The sequence below is a fragment of the Hakea prostrata genome, chromosome 3, assembly GCF_041222555.1.
Source record: "Hakea prostrata isolate BN-2017 chromosome 3, UWA_Hpros_2, whole genome shotgun sequence".
Lineage (NCBI taxonomy): Eukaryota > Viridiplantae > Streptophyta > Magnoliopsida > Proteales > Proteaceae > Hakea > Hakea prostrata.
In genome coordinates, this window is record NC_142602.1 from 48,486,529 (window position 1) to 48,506,422 (window position 19,894).

Below are 19,894 nucleotides of genomic sequence, written 5' to 3' on the forward strand. Positions count from 1 at the left end.
TGCTATGAAAACAACCAAACAACTTCAGAATGTATAAATGGAAGAAGAAACTTGGGGCATGGGTTGTTCACAAAGGAGAGAATATCTAGTCCCAATATCCACTTCCCCCTCTCTTCCATATGAAAGCAATACCTTGTATCATTTTTTAGTTAATTTATAAATTACATTATTGCTTTAAAAGCAGCATAAGGCTCAATTTTATGTCGAATTAGGATATATCAGTTTCCATTCAAACTAGACATCACAAAAAGAAAATTACATCATTAAGGATGACTAACCTCTCTCCAAAATTGAACTTGTGATCAAATCTTCCCTTCGAAAATGTATCTAAGCATCAAACCACAAAGTAGGTCTCTTTTAATCCCACAAGCTTCCCCTTGAGTTTCGATAACCTCCCCTTCACAGGGGGAGCACATATTGCTCCCCTAATGCTTTTGCACCACACATATTGTGTGGAGCCCATGTGAGACCCACTAAGGATCCCACCGCTGAATGATTTTATCGATTTTAAATATTGGCCCCACACATTATGTGTGATGAAAAAACAAATGTGTTTGGGGAGCACAAGGTGATCCAGACTCGCTTCACTTTATGGGATCTTGACTCAGATCAGACTCAAATCAAACTGCCTTTAAATCTTTTGGTCCTGCACCTTTTTTGACATAAGAAAAGGCCAAAAGAACATAAGTAGATAAACAGAATTTGAACTCTTGACTGCGGCAACAATGGCAACACCTTCAAATATCATAAAACACATGAAGGATACCAAGTTCAACAAGAAAACATAGATATGGACCAGCTTTCAAACAAGCAGTCTACACTCATTTTCCTTTTCATGGAATAAATGTAGATCTAAAGCCAGACCTCCCAAAAAACTTTTCAGCCATCAAATTTCATCCGGATTATAAACCTGACCAGGAGAGACTCGGATCGCCTTGATTTGATAAGAGTAGATGCAAATATCAGGAAACACTATGATTTTGAATCGGTGCTCCTGTGCTAATCAAACAAAATTCAAGCAGACTTCATAGAACTTTAGTTTTTGTCCATCCTAGAACTGCCACAACACTTGCCATGTCCTGATTTCCGAATCAACTATGTTACTAAGTCATATATGTTGGGGTTGTTGCTTAAAGTATTACACCTTGAGTATCTAGATTGGAATACCCAGACCGTTGCTTCCAGCTAGTATTTATAGAACCATACTGAGTTCTATTGGTAATTTGACTTTTCCACAAAGGCCCATCACACCGTTAGATCGTAACTAATCTGATGATCCATATTAAAACATAAGTTGGGTATAACTTGAGTACCTCAACATAAGTTGGGTATGACTAAATACCTCAACAATCTCCTCCTATGTTTTACATATGGCTCTAGCATTAGTCCCAAAAATGTAATGTTCAAACTCAAGAGAATCATTCATAACTTTCCAAAATTGAATAATATCCAATTAATTTCAAATGAATACCTTAAACCAGAATCATTAGTTTTAGAATAAATCTAAACAAAATAAAATCAAATTAAGGTTTTACATAAACTATTTAATTTGTATGGACATTAATAGTTCCTTGTAGCCTTGAATGATTTTACTCATTAAGTAAATCATCAATTATCGGGCTCCAAATTAAGATGCTCTCCTCCATTTTCATCATTCTTTGTAAATTTTCAATGAATTTCATAAGAATATGAATCCAATCATTTAGACAATATATATGCGAATGTCTAGTTCTACCAAAAGAACTTAGTATATTTCCACAGAATAATTGAAAAACATTTGCATTCTCATCAAGTTTCTATACAAAAATAAGATATAAATGGTTTCTTTTACAAAGAACTATTCTATGTTTCTATTTGGAATGTTATAATCATCTTGTCCAACATAATTGTCGATTGTATCATCAAAATTGAAATGACAAATCTTTCTATGGAAGACATATCATCAGATGTAGAATGATATAAAGATAACAATAAAAAAAAGAGTTACACGTACAAAGAGGAGCAGGATAAACAAAAGGGATTAATGTTTACGACATCACAGCCGAGCAGTTGAGGGTTGCATCTTGTGACTCAAAAGAAAATTATAGTTTTGTTTGATGTCGGGTTATGTAGTGTTTGCTAATGTCTTTTAATGCCTATCTCAGGGAAAACATAACATAGAGAGGCACCAACATATATGTGAAAAATAACTTACTTAGTCGGAGACCTAAGCATAAGCATGGTCCATGCAAAAAACATCACTTAGCGTGCTAATGCAACCTATTTTTTTTGGTAAGAATGCAACATATTTATCGGTGCTTCATGAATTCAAAAAATGACATCTATATATATTGGTGCCTTTGTATACGTCTTCATTGGGATTTTACAAATAATAAATGGTAACTTCAAAATTTTTTACCTTTTTTTATTTTTGAGACGATGGGATGGTAGTTTACTATTTAGCGAATGGGTAACTTTTATATGTTACCCAAAAAAAAAAAATTATATTTCTGGGGGCAAAATCCAAACTCCAAGAAGATTTAATATTTTGATCTTCTATATTTGAGGTGTTGGAATGTGCCAGCTGAACCAACTCTTTTGAGTTGGTATCTTTAAAGTTTTGAATGGAAAACTGAGTAAGATGAAGTGCATAAACCATTATTATGATTTCTTTTATAGATTTATGGAAATGATAATGGTGTGCTTTGCCTAACTTTCTTCACTATTAGCTTCCTAAGCTTCAATTTCCTAGATGATATCATTAGCCCTTCCATCGGCTTCTACTCTTAATTGTTTGATTTTCATATGACTTGCTTATCGCACGTTAGGCAATCTTAAACACTCAGCTAGGATTATTTCCTAGAGATGATTACAGAATTTGGATGAAAAGCCTAGTTTTTGGATACAGGGGAGCTTTGCTAGCATTTTTATGATTGTAAGTTTTCCTCCATTTCTGAAAGTGGTAGCAGTGTGGTTGATCGCTTGAATCCAAAGGCGTTGTCTGTCACAGGTAGGATGATTCGACCAAATTTCACCCTCTTGGCAGATTGACATTTGTAAGTCTGATGCCTAATCAGTAATCACCATAAAAATAAAATAAAATAAAATAAAATAAAATAAAATAGGGATAATTACTATTGCCTTATACTTTGGTTTTATTACTAATCAAACCCCCTTCTTTGTGAAATTACTATTGCCCCCCTCACTTCTAAAAGTGTTAAGTGGCTGTTAACATCAAATATGAAATGTCTATTTTGCCATTAAAAATTAAGAAGTAAAAAATATGATATTACCTTCATTTATAGAAACTATATTGCATATCAATTATATCCTTAAAATCTTATATTTTAGAATTAGTTTTGAATTTGGTGGGACCACATACTTATGATTGTTGAAACTTTCACATTTCACTTAAATTTTTCATAATCACCATGATTGAAGTTTTACAAACAAATTAGCATATAAGATCTAATTGATAGAAAATTTGGTAATATACATAATGGTCAGCATATATTAGGTGATTTTCAAATTTTCAGCTTTGAATTAAATTTGATATTTCTTAATATTTTAGTTTCTATTTAATTACATTTTTCCTTTATTTGGTTATTTATTTTTAGAGAAAAACAAATCACATCTTTCCATTATATGGTGGTTTTTTTTTAAAAAAGAAAAGTGAAATTAAAGTTAATTTTTTCCTATTAAGGGTAATATTATAACTTGAAAAAGAGCAAATAAATAAAAAGATAATTGAAGGGTTATTTTTGGGATTTTGAAACAATATATAGATGCCACATCATCAGTAAACTGACAGAGCTTAACGGTAGGGGGCATTAGTAATTTTTGACAAAGTTAACGGTTGGAATAGTAATTTTAAAAAGCACAGGGATAAAGCAGTAATAAAATCAAAGTACAAGGAGGCAACAATAATTATTCTAATAAAAGAAAAAGAAAAAACAAAGGAGAAGACAACCAATTCACTCACTCGAGCCATTGAACCATGTAGAGTAGTTATTCGTATTAAATTCACATGGGCTGCCTCAAGGTTATGTAGACCTTTCACTTAAGCCCACTTAATTCAATAAAATCCTTTTTAGCCCACATGGGCAAGTTCAACTAAATAACCCATTCGATTCAATTTTTCGAACATATAGCAATAGCTAGCCCAACTGATATTGGCCCATACAAATCCGGTCCGACCCGTATTATTTCAAATCGTCCGGTCTAAAGCAGATACCTCTTCTCGAGGGACTCTCTTCCAGAGTTCGAAACTACCATGGCGCGAAAGCAATACTAATCTCCCGCGTTCCTATCATCGTTTCATACCCTGCTCCAGACCCTCCTTCACTCTTCCATCCAAAGCCAACTTTGTCTCTTCGCAGATCTGAACCAATTGCATCGCCACCACCGCTCTCATACCTTTTCCGGCAACGCCGCCACCACCAGCTCCGATTTCTCAACTATCATGAGCGGCAAGAAGCGTGGTAACTACAGTTGTGGCCGCTGTGGCCAACCAAAGAAAGGTCACATTTGCAATGCCGAAACCACGACCTTCACCGCCGATTCTTCATCAACCGTCAGCACCCCAGCTTCTTCATTATCTATTCATACACCACAACGCGAGCCTCACTCTCATCCTCGCCGAGCTCTGGTATTCGACGAGGAGCCTCAGTCTCATCCTCGCCGAGCTTTGGTATTCAACGAGAACGAGGTGAATCTTTCACCTTTGTCTGATGATGAGGGTTTATCCGATGGATCGCCTGAAACGAGTGTCGAAACCGGTGATGTTCGGCTTCCTTGGAATTGCATTTGGGAGGTGCTGCGAAGATTGCCGCCTACGTCGTTGTTGTCGGCGGCGAATGTTTGTCGGGGGTGGAGAGACTGTTCCAGGAAGATCTGGCGAGCAGCAGAGGAGTTAAAGCTTAACATCCCTTCCAAAGTTCCGGTTGGAATGGTTCGGTCACTGTTGCAGAAGTGTTCGGGACTCGTTAGCCTCTCTCTTATGATTGAAAGGTTAGATATTTTGTAGTTCTAAGGTAATGGTTTTGCAGATCTAGGGTTTTATCTTGACAGAAGCGCATGAAGTCAAACGGCATTGGTTATCGGCGATAATGTGTGTACTAATAAAACAGTTAGGGTTCGAGGCAATGTGAAGCTGAGAAATTTGAAAAGTGGATTAAATATATTAGCTTTAATCTGTGATTCTTTCTTCTTTTACGTTTCCCAGATCGATGTTTTCATCTTGTTATTTGTTTCATTTTTTTTACATTTTCTAATCGAATCAGGAAAGAGTCAGGAGCATTGGTCTTCATACTTGTTTATTGTTTCAGTGACGTGGATGTAACGATGCTGTCTTGCATAGCGTTCTCTTGCCCTAATCTTGGGTCATTGGCTATCCGTTTGTCTGACTCGGCTGCGAATCGGATATCTGGGTAAACTTATTTTAATTTCCCCATTAGCCAGTGATCTTTGCTATCATGAAAACAGGCAATGTTTTTTTTATTCTGTTAATTTTTCTATTCTAGTTTTTCCTGTTGAAGTTGGGGTTCTCAATGTTTAGTGGGTGATCATGGACTCATGGTTATTACTGGATTGTTCTTGTGTATGTTTCCCAACCTCGGTTTGGTCCCAATTTCTTTCATTATCATGGACCTATGTCACTATGTGGTTGAGTCATTTGCTATTGTTTTGAGTGATTGAAGTCATCTGGATTTTTTTCTCCCAAAAATAAAAAAAGAAGAAAAAGAAAAAGAAGAAGTCATCTGGTTTTATTGGTACCTCCTCATTCTGCTTCCATTGAGTATTGGTAAATCCAAAATAGTCCGTGGAATTGTGTTCTACTGTACATTTTGAGGCCTTTCTGTTGCATTTGGTTAAAAGCAATGAAATTGACGATCTTAACCATAAATTGTGAGCTACTACTCTTACTTGCCTTTTGGCGTTTTTTCTGCTACTGTAGAAGGATTTAAATATCTTTGCCTTTGGCAAAATAGTTGGTCAGTCTATCAAGTTAATATGTAATAATCTCAACCCTAGTGACACAATGTGCCATCTGTTCTGGGATATTTTCTTTTTTTCATTTTTCAATTTGTTAAGTTCTATCTTATTGTTAGGTTAGCTGGTTTAGGTTATTTTCTGGGTGCAGGAGTATGTATTTGACTGTATGATTAGTGACCGTTAATTATGCATCTGACATCGTATTGCAGAGATGAGTTAGGTCGATTTGTTGCTGATAGACGCTGTCTTTCAAGCCTCAAGATGGAAGGTTGCTTGAACTTTGGAGGAATCAGTCTCTGTTCTTCAACTTTGTCTACTCTTTGGCTTTCTGATCTCTTCTCTTTGTCTAAAATGGTGATTTTCTTGGATCTATTTTCTATTTTTTTATAGTGATTTTCTTGATTTTTTTCCTATTTTTATATTCAATTGGGATATTTTATTTCTGTCTGATTTTCTACATCTACTTGTTTATTCAACTAACCTTCTTGGTTGTTCATGCTGGATCTTGGCAGGTTTTTCACAGCCCAAATTTGAAGGAACTTTCATTGGATTTTTCTCACCAGGGCAATGATTGTACTGATCTTGTTACCATGGCAGATAGTCTTGGAAGGACCTGCCCGGGGTTGAAAAATGTTCACATTGCATCACTTCAACTCTCTCACACTGTTGTGCTTGCTCTTGCTGCTGCAAACTTAAGGTTATCTGCAATGATATTTGAATTATTTTTTCCTTTGTCGGTTTTGTAAGAATGCATATTATAGAACAACATGTGCTAGTATTTTGCAGAAAACACTAGACATGAACTGTTTGATTCTAGTTCTTTAAATGATGCAATTCAGTTTCTTTTTATTAAAAAGGAGGCAACCATATTTATTAGTTCCATATGGTTGCTTCTCCATTCAGGAATCTGCGGATGCTCTCTCTTGTACTTGGTTCAGAAATCACGGACGCCTCCGTAGCTGCCATTACTTCAAGCTATGAGAATCTAGAATTGCTTGATTTGAGTGGGTATGTTCTGTACCTGCCAGTCATGTCTATTGTTTGCTGAAATACTAGTGAACTTCCAAGAAATATTGTCTCATTCTCTGATCTCCACTTCCCTCCTTTGCAATGGATTCCTCCAGATTCTCTCAAACAACCAAAGATTCATCACAAGTGAAACCATCGAATCTCGATGGCTTGAAGTCCAAGAACATCGACCGAAAATCCACTTCTTTTAATGGGGTCCAAGCATCGGTTCATGATCAGTGGAGTTTGAAAACTCCTGAGAAGCCACTACAAATCCCACGGAGAACACGGAACAAATGTTCCGTGAAAGAGTTTGCGAAAGGGCTGCAGACACCGCTTGAAGAAGGCTACTCTGATAGACAAGATCAAATTAGCTCGAATGCAAGAGTTTCATCCGACAAAAGATTGAAGCTTTCGGAATCGACTTCTGGTTTAGCGGGTGGATCTTCTAAAAGTGGAGTATCCACGAAGCTCCCCAGCAAGTACGATCTTAGTTCCTTCCGCTTGTCATTGTTTCCAGAATTAAAGTCAATATGTTTTAATTAACCGCCGGCATTAATTGTTTTTTAATTTTCGTTGGGGAGTCAGGTACAAGTTACTGTGTGAGTTCTTTGATTGCATGGAAAGTTCGATTCAGCTGCTTCGGTCGAAGGGGTCGATGTCTACTTTCACCAACATTTGCTCAAAGATCGAATCACTAACAGACAGGTAGGCTCTGGCCTTCCAATAGATTGTTGTTAGGAATGGAAAAAATCCCTATTTATTAGCTGATGATACTATTGTTATTGTTTCTCCACTTCCTCCCTTTTTTGTTTTAATTATATGAGTTCGTGATGAGTAAACCCTAGGTCAGATTAGGCGTAGTCGTTCTTTTATACATGTGTTCTTTCAGGAGGTTTTCTTTTTCCCATTTAGCTCAAATAAAGTACTTATTGCCTGAAGCTGTTTCAATAGAGAAGGTTCTGTTGCAAGATGAGCAATCCTTCTGTGAGAAGCCAGAGCTTCAAGTTACCTTGCAATTCAATGCCTTCAAAAATGATAAGAAGCAAAAAGAGGGAACTGAGTACTTGAGCTTGAGGAAGGTGTTCCGAGAGCGGATTTTTAGTTTCTCCCATGCTCATCCTGAGGTACAAGTTGGGTTTTTTTTTCTTCTATCAATTCCAAACAGTTTTTATTTTTTATTTTTATTTACATTGCAGATATATGCAGATAAGTTGGTTTACTGTTTTAGCTTTTATTCTTTTGTAACATCATATTTATGTCAAGTTAACAATTTACAAATCTTCTATAGGGGGATGAAGTTCCAGAGGACCACTCATCATCAGGAATTTCTGGTATTCAGGGTACTCCTGCAAAACCAATCTCAACTCCTTCCAGGCCGGTGAGTGTCACTCCGGAATTACAGACACCGAAGAGATGTAGTATGAGCCCAGATGACAACTTCAACACTCCATGCAAATCAATAAAGCGGCTGCTGCCTAGGTCATTGAAATTTGATGAGTTAGATGTAAGGGAGCAGGCAATGGTTGAGTCAGATATTGGTTTTCTTCCAGAGTCTCTTTTAGAATCAGTAAGTCCTTTAAAAGCTTGTGGGTTTGATATCAATAATTTTCCTTGGTTCATTGAAGTGAACCAGTTACCGTTTAATTTTAATGTTTTTCAGAGTGCCTGTCAACTTTGTAGCTTCCATTTACATTGAAGTGCTTCATATTTGAATGCAAGGAAATAATCAACATGATTCCTTGCAGATACGAGAGAAACAGATGAAGGCAATGGAGGAGTTGGATACAGGTGTGTCACAAGCAGAGTGGAGGCAACAGATGATTGCATGCCTACCTAAGCTGTTTGACATGATCCTCCTCATATTTCAGTCCATTAATCGCTCTGTTATGACAAAGGAAAAGCTAATGGATAAGATAATTCGTAGCCATTGTGGTATAAATCATACAATTGATAGAAGTAAGATGTTGATTATTAAAACTGAAAGAAATTAGAAGATCTACTGAAGCTTCAATTAAGCTAAATTTCCTTGGTTTCTCTTTTCAGGAGAAGTTGAAGAACAGTTGAAATTATTAGGGGAATTTATTCCTGATTGGATTTCCTGCAAGGTGGCAGCCAGTGGAGAGTGTCTCATCTGGTAAGTCACTTCAAATGTTGGATCATGTCCTACTATTAGTTTGTGTGAGCTTCTGCACCATATGGAATCTCTCGAATCATGATGAAGAGGCATTAATTTGTTTGTCGTTTTTATAATAGGTTCTCCATGCTCAAAAGTTCAATTGAATTTTATTGCAGATTCTATAGTATTTCTCCACATTTAGTTGTTAAAAGAAAGTTTGAAACAGTTTGTGACATCTCTACGGTTGTTTTCTGCAGTGTTGATAAGAATTCAAGCCTTGAATTGATCCGGTCAAGATTTGCATACATGGTAAAAAATTCGAGGGAAACTCAAGTTTTGACCGGGTGAAAATGGAGAAACTTAAATGGAAACTTGGAAATTTTTGAGAAACCGATGACTTTTCCGTACAAGTTTCGACAGGTTTTAGAGAGTATTTTGGGGTGAGATTCTGTATTTAAGCTAATTAGAGTATAAAAAACACATTGATTGTATTTTACTAAAAAAATCAATATAGATATGTCATTCAATGAACATAACATCAATGTAGAGTTGTTCGAAAAGTATATTATAAACTTAACTACTTAAGCACATAACATTCAATATATAATTTCTAACTTCAAAATAGTTGACAATAATAAAATAAAAATACAACTTAGTGCTTAAAGGAGTGCCAATATTGGATTCTATCGTGTGAGATAAGCAGTACTATGTGCTTGTAACATCCTCTCCTCCAACCAACAAACATAGACATTTCATGACATTTTATGCCTATGGTTGTCAAGATAATCAACAACTGTAACTTTATGAGTCTGGTCATCAACATGCTTAAGATAACTAGCTTGAGGGAACACGCACTTTGGATAGGGAAATCCTAATGGAGGGGTTATTTGTCATGGTATTTGGGGAAACATGAAGTAAACAAAAAAATTGAAAATTTGGAAAAGCTACAAAATTTACAGGAAAAAGTCCTAAGTTTCCACGAAATTTCCTAGGTTTCCACAAAATTTCCTAAGTTTCCCATGAAATTTCTCAAGTTTCCCACGAAATTTGAAATTTTTTTTTCTTCTCATGAATCAGCTGGTCCAACTGGGTTGAACCAAGTTTCGACAGGTTTCAACAAAATTTTGACAAGTTTTGATAAAACTAAGGACTTTTTTTTCGGTCCTCACTAGTTTTGTTTCGGGATGGTAGAGAAATATAAATATCTCTTCAAGCTGTGTCTGTCATTAGGGAAATTGAACTGTGGCTCAAAAATATAGAGGTTATACCGATGGAAAGGAAGTCTCCCATCGGCCATCTAAGCTTCCTTTTTTGTTAGTCAATTAAATCTTGCCGCAAGGTCTACAGTTTCTCCATTGTTTTATTTATTTATGTAGAATGTAAGTCTTGAGAAAGCCTTCTGAATTTCTTGAGGGTGGAATTGGCTTGGTTCAGAATTCATTATAAATATTGCTTCCTTTTGTTTTTCGGCAGTTACCGATGCCAAGTTTTGCATCTAATCATATCAATATAGCTGTATTTGAAAGAAATACTGGCTTATCAATCTTAAAAGTGAAAACCACATTAACAGTAACTTGGCCAATAAAAGCTGCAGTAAACATGCTATACAACCAAGAGATTTTGTGCATGGTAATGTTCTGGATCTGCAGTAAGCATGCTATACTTTACCAAAGGAGCTGATGAGAGCAGAGCAGGCATCCCTATGAACTCTAGAGGCAATTGTCCTGTAAGATGATTACTAGACAGATCTATATAGAAGAGCTTTGGCAATGTTCCTAGCCACCCAGGGATTTATAACCTGTGAGCTTTGGCAATGTTCATATTGAATAAACCATTTGCAAAGTGGAGCTAGACCAGAGAATCCATAAGCCACCTAGCCATGCATCACATAGGAACACCGGTTTGATTGCGTTTGCAAAGCTAAATGCCATGCATGACAAAGGAGCCTACAAACATCTTACAAAGAGACGTTATAAGATCCAATGTCAACTGAAATTTTGGATCCAACGGTCTGAAATTTTGGCTAGATAGTTAATGTGCATGACTGAAGCAAAATCGAAATCACATAGATGCACATACACTACGTATTCCTGCCATTACGGTACATAAAGCATATAGAACGTCAAGTCTGAGAAGGCATGTTCCGACATTCACTTCCTTCCAAACGATGGGTTCCCAATGGACCCACCATAATTGCTACTCACGCATACGATGATTCTGTTAGTCTCATCCGTTCATCTGATCAAATCCTAGCCATCCATTTGAATTTTTGAACAGTTTTTAGTAACAAAAAAATAGGATGAACGGACCAGTTTTTCTCTTTCCTTTACTTGCCATTGCCATTGCCATTGCCATTGTGTCTTCTACAACTGAAGTTTCCAGCCCCCTTGCTTCTTCCCCGTGCTGTTTCCAATTGTTTGCTAGTCTTTTTTAGAGCATAATAAGTCTTTGTTTCCCAAGATGCCATGTGTCAGCTTCAAAGGAGAAAACTCTGGACACGCGGGACAATCCAACCATCACGAAGCACCAGGTTCCACTATAGATACCTCTCATCCACCACCATACCTGGTAAAGTGCATTTTACTCCTTGGATATTTACTGCTCATCGTCTTTCTAGTTTTCTTAAGCCCTTGATCTCGGGGCAGTGTTGATCTCAAATCTGACTTAAGTTTCAAAGGTGGTTGAACGGCCTCAAATCTGACCTAGACTCACTCTTTCTCTTGTGAATAAGTTCTTAAGCCAACCAAATGGATTGACCATAAAAAGTTAGAATTGGGTGCAATAGCATGTAATGACAAAAATAGTGAAAAACCTGTGTTGGTAAATTTTGTCATTCTTAAACAACTTAAGCAGTTGTAAACAAGATCTGTCAGAATCATCCAATGGCCCTCTAAACCACACGCACTTGGACCAAGCACATTATAAAAAGAGATGCTTTTTATCCTCATCCTCTTCATCACAAAGCAAACTAGATTTTCTTTGCTTTTGAGGAACCGGTTCAGGTAGAGCTTCCATATCTTAGATGAAGGATCCATAGTTTTCATAGGTGAAAAACAACTTGGTATATGATGTAGAGCCTTGTATCTAGACATATACGCATGTGAAATGACGAGTTGAGATCACCTCCCTTTGAGGGACACCCACTTCCAAGAGTAGACAAGGTCGGATACCCCGTAATTGTAAAATGGTGGGATAGAATAGTATTGTACGTTACCCTCAAGAAGAGCAGAATCAATCGAATGAAATAACCACCAGCTCCCCCGTAGTTAATATTCATCTTCTGGAGTTGTGAAAGTAATTTCTTAAGGGTAACTTTTATTTGGACCGCTTGAGGTTTGATTCAAGTCACTTTAAAAAAAAAAAAAAAAAAAAAAAAAAAAAAATTTGCATTTGCAACTCATGTGGTATCTAAAAAACCCAATTAAGGGCACGTTGATTTTTTTGACCAAAATACCCTTATATATTTTTCAGTTTCTTCTTTTTCCCCCTTTTGTGACCGTACATGTGCCTAGATTTGCACCACATATACAAATTCAATTGAATGATCCCGATAAAATAAATGAGGCAACAAAAGTGAATAGAAAGAAATATGCGTGATCACCTTGTGCATTTCGACTCATTGTAGCTTTGGCTTTCCTCTCATCAGTTGTGTCCTTTTCTTTTAAAAGAACAACAATGGCTGAATGGAAAGCAAAACAAAAATAGAGGAGAAAGAACTTTGGTTATATTCGGCGGCATTAATTATATAAAAGCTCCCTTGAGGATGTAATCGTGGTGCACGTAAGCTAGCCCGAATGAACCTCATATTCTTAAAAAAAAAAAAATAAATAAAAAAAACTTTGGTTACATTTCTTGGTCATATTTGAAAATTTTGCTTGTAGAAAATCGTGAGATTGAGGAATTGTGGTGGGTAGAATCTTGCGAGGAATTATGACTATGAAAATTTGTGGTTTCAACGAGTGGCTTGGGGCAGTCGTGGGTGCTTCCCAGCAGGGACCTTCATTTCCGTGTGGCTCAATTGAACCAATAAAGATGGGTGAATCACCTATCTCTGTGTGTAAGGCTCAGCTTTGAAAATAGTGTTTCAGGGGCATTTGAGTCATTTTGACACGTAAGGGTATTTTGGTAATATTTAGAAATTATTTAATTAGTAACCATCTTAAATTGTGACTAATGGTGTGGACCTATTTGTAATTTTTGAATGACTAAGGGGTTCAATGAGTTTTGTGGTAGAGTCTGGGGTTGTGTATTTAGTTAAGGAACTTAAAAAATAAAAATTTGAAAATTTATGAGGGTATTCTAATCACAAAAAACCAATGTGTCTTTAATATGGTACAACATATTGTCGAATTTTGGCCGCTTCGGTGGTACCCGAATTTTTTTTAGGGGTGAAACTGAAACGGGCAGAAAATCACCGAGATATCGGCGATAGACGAATATATTGCCAAAATCTCGATTTTTTGCGATGTTTTGACAATTTCTCACAATTTTTAGGCGATTTCTCTCATGGTTTTTATTCTTTTTCTATTGCAATTCCATAACAAAATCTTCAAGGGAGATTTTAAAATCAATAGAAAATCTTACCAATTTTGTCCCAATGATTCAAGCCTCAAAAGGCAATGTGCCAGATGTGGTTAAGGAGGAGAGAATCTATAGAGAATAATTTCTGGAAATAATTAAAATTAGAAAGACATTTTGTAGCAAAATCTTCAAGATTAATGAGCAAACTTACCAATTATGTTCTAGTGATTTAGGCCTCAAAAGCCAACGTGCCAAATGTGGTTAGGGAAGAATATATACATAAAAGAATATCTGGATGCAATTTAAATTATGAAGAGATTTTGTAATGTAATCTTCAAGGTCAATGAGTAAAATTTCCAATTATGTCCGAATGATTTAGGCCTCAGAAGTTAACATGTTAAATGTGATTATAAAGGAGAATTTACATGGAAGAATTTAAAGGAAATAGTACAAATTTACAAAATATTGGCATCAAATTAGGTAGACACAAAATTTGGGTCCAAAATGACCTAAAATATTATCCGAAATAGGGGCCAAAATCTGACTATATTTTGCCGGTTTGCCAAATGGCGAACCTTCAAAATTTGCTGAAATTTCGCACATCAGTCTTTAATTTGGTTTTTACGAAGGAGGCAAACACAAAATACTATTTTTTTAAAACTAAAAATGACTTGTGTCAAACCCGGGTGTCAAAATCAAAATTACACACTTCCTATTTATATATATCCAACATAAGAACGACATGCCATTAGATAACTCATTAATATCATAATAGAAAATAGTTTTGCTATTTCCTTAAAATTCATTTTTCAGATGCATAAAAGTGCATGGAATATATATAGGTTACTTGTATCTGTTATGAGTCTTATGACTAGAGAATTCCTTGCTTGTTTACCTCAAAATTCCTCCTTTTCACCCACTCGGTTGCTTCTGCAAACATACAAGGCATCATGTTTCATTAAGAAACAACAATACCACTCTGGAAGAAGACAACTTCATGCTTCTTTAAATAGAGGGTCTGATGCCAACAGATTTTACAATTGAATCCTAACTCTCCAACCTGAAACCACTTGGATTTTTAGTTTGCCATTTTTCTTTCTGTCTAGGAAGCAGTTGTGAAACCCTGGACTTGGGAATTTCTAGGTCATATATCCTAAGGTATGAAACTTAGTTTCTCTTTTAGTTATTGTTTTTCTATATTATTCTCACGCATTGATGGTTCATTAGACCGGCCTTCAATAATTTGTTTTAAAAATTTCTAATGTAGACGTTGATGTAGTTGAGACCAATGTACACTGTGTCGGCGATATATTGTCGTGTTGCTGGGGGGCAATACCACTCCCCCCAGCGACACAATTTATACAAAAAGTTGACAATATGTCGCCGATCGAAAAGTCAATTTTTCAGCAATATATCGCCAAATTCATCATATTTAATAAAAATCAATTCCGTTTTTCACCGATTTTTCGTTTGATTTTTGCCAAAGTGACGTAAGACCTCTATAGGCTCCGGAGGCATTGCCCCCAAACCCCCGTCAGGGCGGCCTCCTGGACCCCGCTCACCGGGGTGGCGGACCCACGTGTCCACCGACAACAAAATGTGAAGCATGTGCCATACTCAACATAATTGTAAACTTTAGTACATCTATTCACTAGTTGTGTATTTGTGTTCTCTTTGCATGTTACATTAGTTTATATGAATTTTTCAAACTTCCAATTTTGCCAGCATATAGTCGGACATGTGCCAATCAAAAACTTTAGATTAAGTGATGTTTCAGGCCAAAATAATGTTTTCAATGTGTTTATTAGCATCAAATTAGTTTACACAACAAAATTCCAGCCAAAATGACCCTAAACACCCTCCGAAACTAGGGACCGATTTTTCATCGACACCCCGCAAAATATCGTCAACATGTCAGCGAAATGTTGCCGTGTCGGTGGTGTCGCCAACCACCAACACGGTGACATGGTCTGACATGTCGGACCTTGGTTCAGACTCTCTTGAAGACTTTCTTTGCTTTTCTTTATTTCTTTATTTTTATTAGTATCATATTGTATGCTTGTAGTCTAAATAGTTGGAATTTTTTTTTTTTATCAATTATTATTCTCTATTATGCCTATTTAAAGGAAATGAGTACAAGAATTCATTTTGATCAAAAATAAAAAAATAGGGGTTATTTTTATTGAAAATAAGTTATAAAATGAAAAATAAGTTTTGATATGTCAAAATAGAAAATAATTAGAAAATGATTATGCAAATTGATACCAAAAAAGCCCAATTAATCAAGATTGAATTATTATCTTCTCTCTCTTTCCTAGTTAATATGGGGTTTGCTACTTTATTCTATGTTTTCTCTCACCTTCTCTTTCTGTAGTGAAATAAAGAAAAGAGACCTTGTAATGCAACAATGAATGGGTGGTATAGATTTTTTTTTTTAAAAACGAAAATATTCATTAGAGCAGTCACAATGCACTAGGTCTGACTGCAAGAGACTGGACCAAGGAACTAGAAATAAGCTAGACGGCTCTGGATCAACACCCCTTCTATGATTTAACTTTTGAGAACTTTCTTCATTAATGGCTGGTGATTGTTTCCTTCATGCCACATGCGTGAGAATTGAATAAATATTCTATTCCACTCCCCTCAACTCAAATTGTGTTGATTATTCAACCAGCCTTCCCTTTCCCTTCAGTCATGTTTTCTCCTTGCTTTTCCTTTATTTGGTTTAACGATTAACTTCACACAGGCCAAAACTCCCATTTAACCAAATCAAAACTAAATTGATTTGGGTAAGAAATAAATGCCCTACCACCCCGGGCCTCATGTCTTCATATTCTGAAACTTAAGTAAAAACTAGAATTAGGATCTAAAATGCAGCTAAAATCATAGAAAACCTAAAAATTGGAAACATGGAGATAAAGGAGGTTTAAATAGTACAGAGAATACAATAGGGCTGAGAGAAAAAATTTCGAAGAGGTTCAAAAGAGCCTACCAGATCATGCAACAATAGAAAGACTGAGTGCTCAATTGATATGGGACAACCTCACTTGATATGGATTTGAATTTTAGAAATATGCATACAGTATACATCCCATGCTGTTAAGTAACTATGAACAATAAAAGAAAGATATAAAACATGGAAATACAATACATGTAAATGTTTGTATGGAAATGATTTAATAGAGAAACCTAATCAAGCCAAAGCCAAATTAGGATATTGATGAAATGGAAGGATGAGATGGTATGAAAATAATTCAAATGAGAGGAGTGATGAATGGAAAGAATTCAAATGAGAAGATAAAATGACATGGAAAGAATTCAAATGAGAGGATGAAATGATATGGAAAGAATTCAAATCAGAGACAATTAGGGAAAGGATGAATAATCATCCTTATCACGCCTAATACTCCCCCTCAAGTTGGAGAATGAATGTCAAGAACTCCAACTTGCCTCTATGACTGAGAAATAAATATTTTCCAAGGGCCTTGGTGAAAATGTCAGCAACTTGAGCAGCACTAGTGGTGGAGGTGGGTTGAATAAGACCATGTCGAACCTGATCACGAACCACATGACAATCAATTTCAATGTGCTTGATGCACTAGTAAAAGACTTGGTTCGCAGCAATATGTAAAGCAGTTTGATTGTCACAAAATAAAGGTATTGGTCAAGGGACCATGACGCCAAGATCTTTTAGCACTGTAACTAAGCACATGAGTTCACAAGTAGTGACAGTCATAGCATGATATTCACCCTCAGCAGATGAGTGGGACACAATAGCTTGTTTTTTAGATTTCCAAGATAAAGGGCTAGAACCAAGAAATACACAATATCCAATAGTAGATCTTCGAGTCATAGGGCAACTTGCCCAATCTGAGTCACAATAAGCACGAAGAGATAACTCACGACCAACAGATAAAAGAATCTCTTGTCCTGGAGTGCCATGGAGGTAACGAAGTAAACGATTAACAGCATCCATATGAGGTTTACGAGGCTCATACATGAATTGATTAAGAACATTCACAGTGTGAACAATATCTGGACGAGTAATTGTGAGATAAATAAGTCTTCCCAATAATCGACGGTATGGTGTTGGATCAAGTAAGGGCTCACCATCAGAAGTAGTTAACTTGAAGTGTTGTTCCATTGGAAATTGAGTCGGATTAGCACCTGTGAAACCAACATCAGTTAAGATGTCCAATGTGTATTTTCATTGATTGATGAAAATACCTTTTTTGGAACGTGCCACCTCAAGACCAAGGAAATATTTAAGCAATCCAAGATCTTTAATCCAGAAACGTTGCTGAAGAAGTGATTTTAAGTTGGAAATCACAATTGTGTCAGACCCAGCAATTAAAATGTCATCAACATAAACAAGTACAAAGGTAGATGAAGACTCTGTAAGTAGAGAAAATAGAGAATAATATGCCTTATATTGTGTATATCCAAGATCAATAAGGGCACCAAAAAGCTTGGAAAACCAATAACGGGATGCCTGCTTAAACCCATATAATGATTTGTGCAAGCAACAAACTAATTTCTCCCCCTTTCGATGATAACCAAGTGGAAGTGTCACATATACCTCTTCATCAAGATCGCCATGGAGAAAGGCGTTTGTTCACGTCCAATTGATGCAAGGACCATCCTTTGATGGCGAGAATGGAAGAAGTGTTCTGACAGTAACCAACTTAGCAACTGGGGCAAATGTCTCATGGAAATCAACTCCTTTAATTTGAGTATAACCCTTTGCCACCAAACGAGCTTTATAACGCTCAATTGACCCATTTGAATGCCATTTAATTTTGTAAACCCATTTACAACCTATTGGTTTCTTGTTTGGGGATAAAGGTACAAGAGACCAAGTCTTGTTAAGGTCAAGAGCTGCAATTTCATTGTCCATTGCCTTCTTCCAATTAGGTGAAATAATAGCCTTATTCAAAGCTTGTAGGTTTAGTTATAACATTGAGGGCCTTGAGATACCTGAAATGGGGTGAGGATAATCTATGATAGGATAAAAAACAATTTTCAGGAGTGAGAATACCTGTGCCTTAAGGAGGAGCTTGGGCATCTATGGCGTAACAATGATAGTCTTGAAGATGGGGTGGCTGTTGATGAACCCGAGATGACCGAGAGATGGTAGTGGATGGGAGGGTGGGTGAAGGAGGTTCTTCAACCGATTGGGGAGGGTGTGGTTGATAGGGTGGATCTAACAAGATGGGTAAACTATCAATATCTGAAGTTGCAATAGGTAAGACAGACAATAATGGGGATGACAATTTTGAAAAAGGAAAAAAAATCTTCAACAAATGTGACATCACGACTAATGTAAACCTTATGTGTTTGTAAATCATAAATCGTATACCATTTTTGTGCATATGGATATCCAATAAATCACTTGAAGATGCTCGGGGATCAAATTTATGACGAATGGATGAATGATTATGACCATAACAAAGGCATCCAAAAGTTCGAAGATGAGAATATGAAGGGATCTTGCCAAATAAAACTTGAAGTGGTGACTTACCATGTAACAGCGGGGTGGGTAAATGGTTAATTAGGTAAACGGCTGTCAAAACACAAGGACCCCAAAACTTATGAGGTAGACTTGCTTGAAAAGATAGAGCACGTGCCACATTAAGAAGATGGCAGTGTTTGCGTTCAACAACCCCATTTTGTTGGGGTGTATCAACGCAACTATGTTGATGAATAATACCATGAGTTGTAAAAAAGGCATTTGAATGGTGATTAAAAAACTCACGACCATTATCAGTTTGGAGTTGTTTAATTTGGTATCCAAATTGGGTTTTGATCATAGCAAAAAATTCTCTTAATCAGGACTAAGCATTAGATTTATGATTTAACAAAAACACCTAGGTGCATTGTAAAAAATCTTCCACAATAGTTAAAAAATATTTTGCATCACAAATTGAGGGAACGAAGTAAGGTCCCCATATGTCACAATGTATCAATTCAAAGCAAGAGGTGGTAGAATTTGTAATAGATGGAAAATGAAGTTGAGTTTGCTTAGCTAAAGGACAAATGGAGCAAACACAATCTTTAGGAAAAGAAATATTCGGATCCAAATGTGCAATATAACTAGAAACATTTAAAGATGGATGGCCAAAACGAGAATGCCAAAGGTGTGGTAAAACAACAGCAGCGACGAGATAACCCAACTCCAAATAATAAAATCCATTGCACGCCTTGCCTAGCCCAATCCTCTCCTTTTGTACGTAGGTCCCTTATCACACAATGATCATGATAGAAAGTTATGAA

At 36.3% G+C, this 19,894-nt stretch overlaps 1 protein-coding gene across 1 annotated transcript; it reads left to right on the forward strand.

Moving 5' to 3' along the window:
- The first annotated feature begins 4,348 nt into the window (after positions 1 to 4,348).
- LOC149022384 (uncharacterized) lies at positions 4,349 to 17,252 on the forward strand. The gene is made up of 13 exons (XM_089147611.1): positions 4,349 to 4,989; positions 5,307 to 5,408; positions 6,183 to 6,327; positions 6,486 to 6,670; positions 6,877 to 6,981; positions 7,098 to 7,463; positions 7,570 to 7,689; positions 7,874 to 8,108; positions 8,273 to 8,551; positions 8,730 to 8,940; positions 9,028 to 9,118; positions 9,358 to 9,409; positions 17,103 to 17,252. Exons 1-13 carry the CDS (start codon positions 4,442 to 4,444, stop codon positions 17,250 to 17,252), a joined length of 2,589 nt encoding a protein of 862 aa, XP_089003737.1. The 5' UTR covers positions 4,349 to 4,441.
- Positions 17,253 to 19,894: the final 2,642 nt, after the last annotated feature.